The 12,302-nt window shown below is 35.6% G+C and overlaps 1 protein-coding gene across 1 annotated transcript; it reads right to left on the reverse strand.

Annotated features, from left to right (window-relative positions):
• Nucleotides 1-1,972: 1,972 nt before the first annotated feature.
• LOC122803207 (olfactory receptor 2AT4-like) lies at nt 1,973-7,656 on the reverse strand. Its single transcript, XM_044072813.1, has 2 exons — nt 7,491-7,656; nt 1,973-2,934 (listed from the first exon to the last, which is right to left on the reverse strand). The coding sequence occupies exons 1-2, from the start codon at nt 7,654-7,656 to the stop codon at nt 1,973-1,975; spliced, it is 1,128 nt and encodes a 375-aa protein (XP_043928748.1).
• Between the last annotated feature and the right edge of the window lie 4,646 nt (nt 7,657-12,302).

Genomic DNA, 12,302 nt, shown 5'->3' on the forward strand with positions numbered 1-12,302 from the left:
CAGTGAAATTAAAACGGCCAATAAATCTACATGCCTCCATCCAACCACCATGATGGGTATGAAACTGTAACTGCCTGTCCCATCAAGTGCATGAGCTGCCACACTAACTTGGATCACCAGAGCTATAACTTAGCATAATGGTTAAGGTGGCTGTCTCACAGATACAAGGTACAGAGTTTGGTTCTCACTATTGGAAGAGAAATTGGTTAGGCTTAAAATGGTCCAAAAGGACATTAGCCTAGCATTAACCTACGAATCCATGATCTAGCCATCTATGTCACCACTGCAGGCTTACATGACCTGTGTTCTGTATTTATCATAGAATTTTTTCTGCTGGGACCCTCTGATCCTCAAGCAATTGACTACAGAATATATCTAGAGCAGCATTAGGAATCTTCAATATGCACATATATGCCTATCTGTAGATCTGGTACACATTTGTGATAATGAGACCTCATCCCAATACCCTCTTGAATACCATCGCTTTAGAAGAGTTTTCTTAAGCACACAAATTTGATTTCATGTCAGTGCTGTAGTTTTTTTCCTTAATTTGTTTTAGCAATACAATGTGACTATCTGCTTACAAAGGTGTTTTTGCTAGCTGTAATTATGTTGTGTTTTTATATGTTATCCTTCAATTTATGCACTATAATGAACAGAAAATAAGAGTAGATATTAATTAAAATTACAAAAAGTGACTCCTCATACATACACAGCAATTATATACAAAATAGTTAATTGGTCTAAGCCATGAATTAAGTATTAATAACATTAATGGTTTGGAATTCATATATTTCTAGACAAGAAGACAGATTTCACAACTTTATGAAAAAGATGCAAGAAATAATTAATGCATTCTGGGAAATTATGTTGAAACTGGTCAGGAACAAATAGTAAGTTGTACTTTCAAAAACGGAGGAATGTATTGCACCAGACACCCAGTGTCAGCCAGATAGCATTTAAGTTAATTTATGTCATATAGCACAGCTATGATTATATTTCCCTATATGCTATTGCAAAGAGCATAAGTACTAAACTAAATGTCTTGACAGTATACAGCAGTGCTTCAAAGGTCATTATGATGTAAAACAGGCATAAATTGAAGAAAAAGATGAACAAAAGAGGTTACTTAATGAAAACAAAATTATCATGGGTCTACTGCAGTTCATGCACTAGAATCATGGAGGGAATATATGAGAACTCCAAGTTCAGTGCTCCCTAATGTTTAACTGAAGATTCTGGAAACATTTTTGGGTTAGTGTGAGTGCCTGTGCTATTAGTATGACTATGATGCAAGATACTATTACAAATGGGCATAGCAATGGATTTGTAGCTTATTGCAGATATACAGATTTATAGCACTGTGGAATGCCAATAATGACCTCAATGATATAATTCCTTTTCCCATAATTAGTGAAATTCCTTCATATGCTAATGGGGATCCAGGGGAATTTCACAACATCCCATTGTAGAATGACAGCAAAGTTCTCTTTCAGGTAAGATCCCATTTTTCAGTAACAGTAGAGACATACAGAAAATTGTTGTGGGAGGGGAGACTCTCTGAGTAGCCTTTGCTTCTTGTGCCAGAATGGTATTACTGCTTCTGTGAGGTTTGAGCATGAAATTACCTCATTTGTACCATGTTCATACAGAATTTAACTCTAGCAGAATACAGACTGGAACATATGGAGATGCATAAGCAGGCAACTCATGAATTGTTTATTTACATTTCTCTAATACATAATTTGAATAAGAAATTCAGGTTGGCAGAGACAGTGTTAAACATTCACTGTGGAATATGACAAAATAGGGAGATTTTTGATGGTACTCAATACACAGCTCTCCATGTTTTTCTTCTGAATTCTATATTAAACAGCACTATAGCTCTCACTGCATGATTAAAGGTCTGACTACCTGCAGGTATCTCTATATTACAGAAGATAACAGTTTCAAATATAGCCAGTAAATGCAACTAGTATTTCAGAACGCTCTTTATAAGCTTTGTAACTGTTGATTTTACATCTCTGTTTCTCAGCGTGTAAATTACAGGATTCACTGTTGGAGTTAGTATCGCACAGAAAATTGTGCTAGCCACATGAAAATCATTAGCAATATTGTCTGTTGTGTATGAAACATAAGCAACAATGATTGATACATAATAAAAGGAAACAACCATGATATGAGAGGTACACGTTGATAATGCTTTGAGACGTTCTTCAGTGGAAGCAAGCTGAAAAACAGCAGTTAATATTTTAATATAAGAGAAAACAACAAGGAATAAAGGAATAAACGATACAGTCATGGCAACTGAAAACCCAAGATAAACATGTGGTGTGATATCAGTGCAAGCAAGTTTAATAACATACACATGCTCACAAAAACAGTGATGGATTTTATTAGGTCCACAGAAAGGTAATTGTGCTGCCAGAATAACAATTGGTATTACAATTATGAATGGCAATATCCAAGTGTTTGCTGCCAATAGGATATTAACCATATTTGTCATAATATTTTGATAATGCAGAGGACTGCAAATGGCAACATAGCGGTCATATGCCATGACAACAAGAAGGAAAGCTTCAGCTATTCCAAACCCATGCAAAAAGCACAGTTGCACGAAACAGAGACTGAAAGAAATAGTCTGAGAATCTACAATAAACAGAGTTAACATTCTGGGAATAACAGTGGTTGTATAAAATAAATCAATTACTGCAAGATTGCTAAGAAAAAAGTACATTGGTGTATGCAGTTTTCTATTTGTTATTACTGCTGCAAGGATCAGGCTGTTCCCAATAATTACTGTTGAGTAAATCAGCAAAAATAAAATAAAGAAAATAGTATAATAGTTATGAAGGTGTAGAAAACCTGCGAACATAAACTCTGTCACTACTGAACTACTCAGATTATGCACTACCATAGCAACATGTTCTAGAGCTAAAAAAAAAATATATGTTGGAGTAAGAAAAAGCTCACTGTGTTAGTCTTTGGATGTTGTAATATTGCAGAAATGTATAAGTTGTGCTTCTCAGCTGTTATATCTGAAATAATTTACAGAGTTTCTAACTGTGTTGCTAAAAGGTAACCAGATCAGGTGCAGATGCAGTTTTTGTTTTACAACAATCACATAAAAGCAAAGCACTTAACACCAGTATTAAAGTTTTGTTTGATTTTCTAATAACATTTCAATTTGCTGTGCATTACTTTATATAGTACCCTTATTTCCCAGAATATCCGATTGCAGACTGATTTAGGTCTTAATATTTTTGACTCTTCTTAATACTCAACAAATATTCATTGTGCATTTTAATTTAATTTAACATAAACATTACTGCTGTAAAACAACATTAAAAAAGGCATGTTGCATATGTCTCAGCATGTATTCCTTGTAATTTTCACATTCTGCATAAGTGTGGAAACAGAAACGTCATTCGCAGTTTGGAATTATGGGCCACCACATCAATGAATATTTTAAATTTTCACAAACTCTTCCAAATGGTATATTTAATCTGTAGTCTTTTTTGCAGATAGAGGAGTTACAGTAGATATCTTAATGATGTGCATTCATATCTGAAAATAAAATTTGCACATTGAATTAAACAAGGAACAGATACTTGTCTTATTCTAATATAAATAATCAAACACATGCAATAATTTCTGCATTTATCTAAGGGTTACTAAAAACCATCAGCAAAAATGTGTTACTTTAGGTCTTGCACATTATTTATTAATGAACTAAACTAACTAAGGTACATAAATGCTTTCTTCCATACCATGGATGATTGCTTCAAGTGACACTTTTCTCAAGAGACTGTCATGGAAATAATAGTACTCTTTCACATATCTTTAAGAAGGTAAGGGCCACATGTATATCTGCATACCTATAATGTGATGGAAAGTACAAATGCAAACGAACACTATACACAGCAAGGCAAAGGGCATTGTTCTGATACATGGAATGTTTGTCACACAATACTAGGTTAATCACTGACACACTTTCAAATATGTGTGTGTGCGTGCGCGCGCTCGTGTGTGTGTGTGTGTGTGTGTGTGTGTGTGTGTGTGTGTGTGTGTGTGTGTGTGTGTGTGTGTGTGTATGTGTGGGTGTCTATGCGTGCATGTGGATGCAGTGCATGGAAGCAGGTTTGTGTATCTGTGTATATGTCTGTGAGCTTTGAGAGTGTGTGTAGGTGTGAGTGTGCACTGCATGTGTTTGTGTGTCTTATCTGTGTGTGATTGAACCTTTGAGTGGTTTACTTTATCCCACTGTGGCAAAATGTACTTTTCGTTTTATAACTAATAATTAAGTAATATTTACAGAACTAAAAAAGCATACACTTTATGCATATTAACCCTGACTGAAACAAGGAGACAACACTTCCAAATCTGAGACCATACTAGTAGTATTCTGGAAAAGTGTGATTGAGTTTTTCACATGGAACAGTGGGGGTGTCATTAGTGAAAAGACTTGTGCACTTCAGTGTGTTGCTTATAAGTAATGACATGGATGAGCAAGACATTGACAAAAGGATGGAGCAGCAGACATATTCTGAGGAATCGTTCTCTACTGGTGATGAAGTGGGAGCTAAGCTGTTCAACAAAGCCCTTGACTCGCCAGTCAGTATACTTCTACATCCTCAACTATGCTCATGAGCAGAGGGTAGTAGCTGAAGGGGTTCATGAGCATAATGTGCAGAGATGGGTTTTAACTAGACACCTATATTAAGTGCAAGTCCAACCATGTAAGCCCCAAAGCTTTGAGTAATAAATGGTGTGAGTAATGTAAAAAAAACAGGAGGTTGTAAGTTATGACTATGCATTTTAAGCATTTGTTCAAGAAGCTTTGTTCTCTCCCTTACAACAAACTAACCTATATAATCTTAAGGCTTTCTATCTCTTGGAACAGGTAAAAGAATAACCTGAGATATTGCAATCTCAGACTTGATATTTTGTGAGTTTATTAATATTTTATATATCTATATAGACACACACACACACACACACACACACACACACACACACACACACACACACACATACACTAACACATACTTAATGCTCTGCAATTTTAAAGATTCCAATTACAGTCCATATAATTTCAAAAGAGTCACTTGGCTTACTTTAAATTACATGGAGTTCATTGATTTAAGAGAAACTTGCACAAAGCTGCCATTGTATAGAGGTTACCTGAAGTGGTTCAGGTATGTTTAATAACACCCTGCATGGCTATCAACCAAAGTGATCCAATGGAAGTAAGTATAACAGCTTCAAGACAAAAGGATGTATAGCTTTCAGATAGCATAGCAGTGCATGGACACCCCCATTATGACTTGAAATTTGTGGTAAGGGAAAGGAAGGCTTTGTATCTTTATTGATTAATCTACAGAAGCCACAACTGCCATCAGTAAAAACTGATGGAACGTGAAATGAATTGTAAATATCATGTAATTTAATAATTTGAAGCTGGGCTAACTAGAAACCTTTCAATCATGTTACCCTATGGGAAAATTCACTGTAAAGTTATTGGGCTTGGTGTTTATATTAAAAGTAAAACAATGCCATCCTGTTATATCTGTACGATAATTTTGACATTTAAATTAAATGGAAACTTACATTGCTATCTAATCTTAATAATGATAACTATCAGATGTTTTTGTACAAGTTACAGTTATTGTCATATTATAAATGCAAGCATGGCCATGTTTAAAGAGCAGTGGTAGCTAGTGACTTCAAGTGTGATGGGAAATGTACTTAGCCACTGAAGGGATGGGGACAATTGGAATATTGAAATGCAGTCAGGCTATATTCCTGCAGGTCAAAAAACACATACCTATGATCAAACAGTGATGGGGTCAGTCAGTTTCACCAATAGACTGCCTCAGTTTTCACTCATTCTAGACACTTTGTTGATGACGTGTAGCTCAGATGTCTATCTACAATCAAAGGATTCTGGGGTCCCTATTCTTACACGCTGGTGCCTTCTGCATATTCCCAGTGCCATTCCCTGTTTCTCCCTCAAGCCTGGCTTCACACTATGCAGACCTATAAATTTCTTTATTTTTTTCACAATTCATTTTACTTTTATTTTTTTCGCCATTCTTTCACATTACCTAAATAGCAAAGACTGCACTGTAATAAGTGTGGAGGGATTCATAGAGTTGTAGATGCAAGTGCATCCTAATGCTTTTTCTTCAAAATCTTTTAATCCAATGGTATCTTAAACAAAAATCAAAAGCAAGGAAAGAAATTCAGTCTTATTTTTTTCTTTCACCAAAATGATAAATAAATAAATAAATATAAAAATAAGCTGTATCCAAAACTTAACGTTCAAAGGTGACACAAAAGTATTTTCCAGTAACATGAGAAAGCAAATGATCCAATATATATATATATCGTGTGGGAATAGGGTCTCTCCCCCATACCCCCACCAAAAATAAATAAATAAAAATGATTGCTGCCTTCTGAGTTCACAATCTGGTTTAAAATTGGGATTAAGGTAAAAGCTTTAACCACCATAGGCACACATTATACAGTAATAGAATAAAACCAGGCAACAAGTTGCTTGCAGTAAAAGGTAAACGCTCCTAATTCAGACGACAGTGTATCATAAATAAATTAACCACAAAAAGGAGCGAAATGGCTTTGCAGTAAAAAATCCAGTTCCCAATGTAAAATAACAAAAACAAAAACAGCAAACCTCTATTTCCAAAGTAAAACAGCTTTTTCAGCTCATAAAAGTAGTATGCTGCAAAGTAAAGCAAGTGTAGCTGGTTCTTCAACCCAAAAAGAATCGCACAAAAGTATAATCCAAACGAGAACTTTAATAGCTAGCTAGAGTTAAGCGCTTTCACCAAATGGCTTTTTCAAAACTTCAACAACTGCCATTAAAAACAAAGCATTTAAATATACAATGGAAGAAGTTCATTGGTGCACATGACATAGTTAATTGACTTAAACTCTAGTTCATTTACATATATACAGAAATCCTTCTGATATACTTCTAAAATACATTTAAAAAGCTAAGATAGTTTATTCATCATAATACAGAAGGACATAGTATAAATACACATCTATGACCTAAAACAAATGTAAAATGAGATAGTGAAATGTTATAAAAGTTATAAAACATCCATAGTGTAGCATGAAGAGGAAAAAGGGGTAAAATACGATTGATTCAAGTGTAACTATATAAAATGCTCCATAAAAGTCTATATAAGTCTATATGTGCAACAGGGTTCAGATACATGATAGTACATGAATTAAAAAGTAGTGCAGGTAGGTATGTGTATAAAAGGGGAAGCAACTAAGTGTGTAAACTAAAACATTTTGCTTACACAGTAAAAGGTAAAACCTGAACTCCATCAATGACACCAGGGAAAATGTCTGCTCAGAGAGGGGGACAATCCACCTCAGTAGACAATGGTGATACAGGTAGGCGTGTGTATGGGAAGGGAGAAATAACTAAGTAGGGGGTCTAAAAACCCTTTTCTTACGTAGTAATGGTTTAACCTGGACTCTATCATTGACACCAGGGAATTTGTCCGCTCTAAGGCGGACAATCCATCTCAGTTCACATTCCAATAAATGTGAATCAACATCTCCACCTCTGAGATTAGGTTCAACTTGTTGTAGTACACTAAAGTAACAATGGTTAACCATGTCGATGTTACTACCAATGCTATAACGAATGAAAATACATCAGATGTGGTACATATTGTATACTCAGAGGATGTTGCAAGTCCCATTACAGATAAAGGGAAAGTGGCTAACATACTCTCAGATAAAAGTAATGAACCAGTAGTTAGGAAGAAGAATATGAAGGAACTGAATGATATTTTCCCAAGAACTGGTAATAGTAGATCTCCCATATGTACCCCTTTCCCCATAGCCAACAAATCCTTCCCAGGGAGACAGAGATCCCAAAGCAGAGGGAGGAACAAACGGAAAGGGTCAGGAGGGGAACATCCAGGACCAAGTTTGAAGAAAATGTGGGAGAAAACAGGGGGACCCTAGTGGTCAACTTGTCTAACAGGCCTTTAAGTACCTTTGAAGAGGAAGTTTTAAACAAGGGCCTAAGTTTTATCCCTACACGAGATAGTGAATTAACAGACTCTATTTTAGATGTAAAGATGTTTATTAGGAATATCCAACTGAAATTGAATTTTAGAGATCAAGACCAAGTAGAGGAGAAAAGAGATTTGGAGAGGTTTAGACCTAATAGTTTATATATTCCAAATATACATCCAGTTATAGAGACGTTCTCTAGAATGGTAGAGAATGATATATATAAGTACTATGATAACAGAAGTAAAAATACTACTAAAAACGTAATTACAATCTTACCTATTTACAAAAACAAGCCTTAGACAATCTCAGAAATGACCTCTCAATAGTTATAAGACCAGCTGATAAGGGAGGCCCCATAGTGATTTTAGACTCCACTAGATACATCAGTATGATGGATTCTATGTTAAGTGATGGAACATTCTATGGTAATATAAGCCTTTTAGAGGTTGGTACGAAAGTCTTCCAAGTCTATGACACTCTAGATGACCTCCATCGTAGTCATATTATTTCGGATACCCTATTTGAATATCTTAGAGTTAGGAATCCCTTGATACCAGTAATACAAGGCTTACCGAAGATTCACAAGTCATTGACTTCCCCTCCTCCGAGACCTATTGTAGCAGGGCAAGGATGGCTAACTGAGCCTTTTTCTATTCTACTAGAATATTTTCTTAGACCTTTAGTGGATAGTAATAAATTTATCCTTAAAGATAGCAAACAGTTTTTGCTTGACTTGTATGAGTTTACTGCTACACTGAAAGATAGGGAACCATTTTTACTGGTTACACTTGACGTTACTAGTCTCTTCACTATGATTCCTAACCAAGAAGGTATGTTAATGTTTCAAAGATATATTCGTAGTAAATCTAATTTTGAAGAAGGGACAGTGGACCTACTTTCTTTATTTTTAGAGATTGTTCTTGAGAACAATATGTTTATTTTTGGAAAGGAGATCTGTATACAGAAAGATGGCGTAGCTATGGGCACTTCATGTGCCAATAGCTACGCCAACATTGTGATGGCAGACTGGGAGGAGAATTTCTTTTTCCGTTAACTTTATTCCAGAAATATGTGGGTTACTACAGACGGTTCGTAGATGACCTCTTTTTTATCTGGAAAGGAGATGAAGCATCCCTTCTGGAATTCTTTGATTCCATTAATGGACTAACGGATTTCTTGAAATTTACTATTAATTATTCCAGTATTGAAATATCATTTCTAGATGTCCAGATAAATAGATTACCTAGTGGTTTATTAAATACATCAGTGTATAGGAAACCCTGTTTTAGGAATACACTGTTGCATCGACATAGTATGCACCCCAGATATGTTTTTGAGAACATTATGAAAGGGCAGTTTATGCGAGCATCAAGGTTGAACCCATGCCCCTCAGGACATTCCAAAGAGATTGAATCACTTACAAATAGATTTTTGGAACGTAAATATGTGATGAGAGACATAGATAGGAATAGGAATCAGGTTGACAAGTTGAGAGACACAGTGGCTAAACCTTATTTTTCAAGGAAAGAAGCATCTGAAGCAGTACCAGCTATCAGTAGGGGTGATAATGTTAAGTTGTCCTTATTTTACTCTAGAGATGTTGACAAGATCAAGGAGATAGTACATAGACATTGGGGAATCCTTGGATTGGATGACCAAATCTTAGAAGTAGTAGGTGATAATCCAAGGTTTGTCTATAAGAATAAACCCAATCTAAAAGGACCTTATGCCATCGCCCTTTAGTAGAACATGGTTACCAGAAACCAAGATCTGACCATAATACAATATCCTGTCAAAATTGTAATCAATGTCAATATATAGACAACAGTGACACTTTTAAACATCCGACAACACAAAAAATTTTTTACTTTAATACTGGCACCAATTGCACCAGCAATAATGTTGTATATATTGCTAAGTGTGTCTCTTGTCCGGTATTTTATGTAGGCAAGACTTGTAGACAACTTAGAGAACGTATAAGAGAACATGTTTACAACATTAGGATAGCATCTGATCATAATGCACTTGCCAGACATGTTAGAAATACAGGACCTGACCATTACTTTAACTTTAGTGTACTACAACAAGTTGAACCTAATCTCAGAGGTGGAGATGTTGATTCACATTTATTGAATGTGAACTGAGATGGATTGTCCGCCTTAGAGCGGACAAATTCCTGGTGTCAATGATAGAGTCCAGGTTAAACCATTACTACGTAAGAAAAGGGTTTTAGACCCCCTACTTAGTTATTTCTCCCTTCCCATACACACGCCTACCTGTATCACCATTGTCTACTGAGGTGGATTGTCCCCCCTCTCTGAGCAGACATTTTCCCTGGTGTCATTGATGGAGTTCAGGTTTTACCTTTTACTGTGTAAGCAAAATGTTTTTAGTTTACACACTTAGTTGCTTCCCCCCCCCCTTTTTATACACATACCTACCTGCACTACTTTTTAATTCATGTACTATCATGTATCTGAACCCTGTTGCACATATAGACTTATATAGACTTTTATGGAGCATTTTTATATAGTTACACTTGAATCAATCGTATTTTACCCCTTTTTTCCTCTTCATGCTACACTATGGATGTTTTATAACTTTTATAACATTTCACTATCTCATTTTACATTTGTTTTAGGTCATAGATGTGTATTTATACTATGTCCTTCTGTATTATGATGAATAAACTATCTTAGCTTTTTTAAATGTATTTTAGAAGTATATCAGAAGGATTTCTGTATATATGTAAATGAACTAGAGTTTAAGTCAATTAACTATGTCATGTGCACCAATGAACTTCTTCCATTGTATATTTAAATGCTTTGTTTTTAATGGCAGTTGTTGAAGTTTTGAAAAAGCCATTTGGTGAAAGCGCTTAACTCTAGCTAGCTATTAAAGTTCTCGTTTGGATTATACTTTTGTGCGATTCTTTTTGGGTTGAAGAACCAGCTACACTTGCTTTACTTTGCAGCATACTACTTTTATGAGCTGAAAAAGCTGTTTTACTTTGGAAATAGAGGTTTGCTGTTTTTGTTTTTGTTATTTTACATTGGGAACTGGATTTTTTACTGCAAAGCCATTTCGCTCCTTTTTGTGGTTAATTTACACATTATACAGTGGTGGATCTTGGGGAGGAAACTAAAGCACCTTCATAAAATCCACGAAGATATGAGTACATACAGATGTCACTTTTAAACTATCATGGTCAAAATTCAGTCACAGAATCATGCACTATGAGGTGCCATCACTACTTAGTATGTCATTGTGACAATGATCAGTTTGCTATCGCACACATCCAGCCCTGTCTCCTACAGACATCCACTAAATGTGTGCAATATTGGTGGCCAACTTGCTACTTTAAGATACATTGCATACCCTACCACATACAGTCATTTTCATTCATAGACAACTTCGATGTCCATTAATTATATATACTTTGTTGTCTATGCATACCTCAGATGTCTGGCTGCATTAAGAAATATGTGCATCTCAGATGTATGGCTGCATTAAGAAATAGCAACAATAGCTTATCTTAGCTCTTCTGATACAAATACACACCAGGTCTGCAGAAATAGAAAAAAATAACTTTTACCCTGAGCAAATCAAAAAAGGGTCACACATTTATATTCACTGATAGCCACATACATGCCAATTAATGCCAGATGATTGACTTTTCATATCTCAGATGTCTGAACACACTCAATTCAGGGTCTGGGTTTCTCTATCTGTCTCCCTCCAGGTCCCCAATAAGACTCCCCATTGGCAGGGCTCTAAAACTGAGACCTCAGCCGAGTGTTCATGCCAAGTTCTCCACCATCTCTATCTGTGAAACCAGTGCTTCATGCCTGTGCTCCAAGCAACTGACACACACACACACACACACACACACACACACACACACACACACACACACACACACACACACACATTGGAAAGGCTGACACACATTTACTAGCTATGACCCATTCTATCCAGACTATAAGGTAGTTAAATTGCCACCAGAAACTCCAAAGCCAGGTATTTTAATGCTCTCAGAAGGGTACCCAATTATACTGAGTTAAATTAATATTAATACAAATGGTAGTGTTTGACTAATACTGTAAGGCTTTTAGGAGTGGCCAGAGCTATCACCAAATATATATAAGTACTCTCAGAGATTAAAATATTCTCCAAAAGACAAGACACAATGAAAAGTTTAAATATATTTAATAATAAGTAATAAAATAACATGAAAA

Source organism: Protopterus annectens, chromosome 5.part1 (genome assembly GCF_019279795.1).
Source record: "Protopterus annectens isolate FY-2018-M chromosome 5.part1, PAN1.0, whole genome shotgun sequence".
Classification (NCBI taxonomy): Eukaryota; Metazoa; Chordata; order Ceratodontiformes; family Protopteridae; genus Protopterus; species Protopterus annectens.

Coding starts and splice junctions, on each gene's coding strand:
- LOC122803207 (XM_044072813.1), bottom strand. CDS start 7,656: ATGGTTAACCATTGTTACTTTAGTGTACTACAACAAGTTGAACCTAAT. Junction 2,935..7,490: donor CCAGGTTAAACCATTACTAC/GTAAGAAAAGGG, acceptor TTTTTTTTTTAG/CTCTAGAACATGTTGCTATG.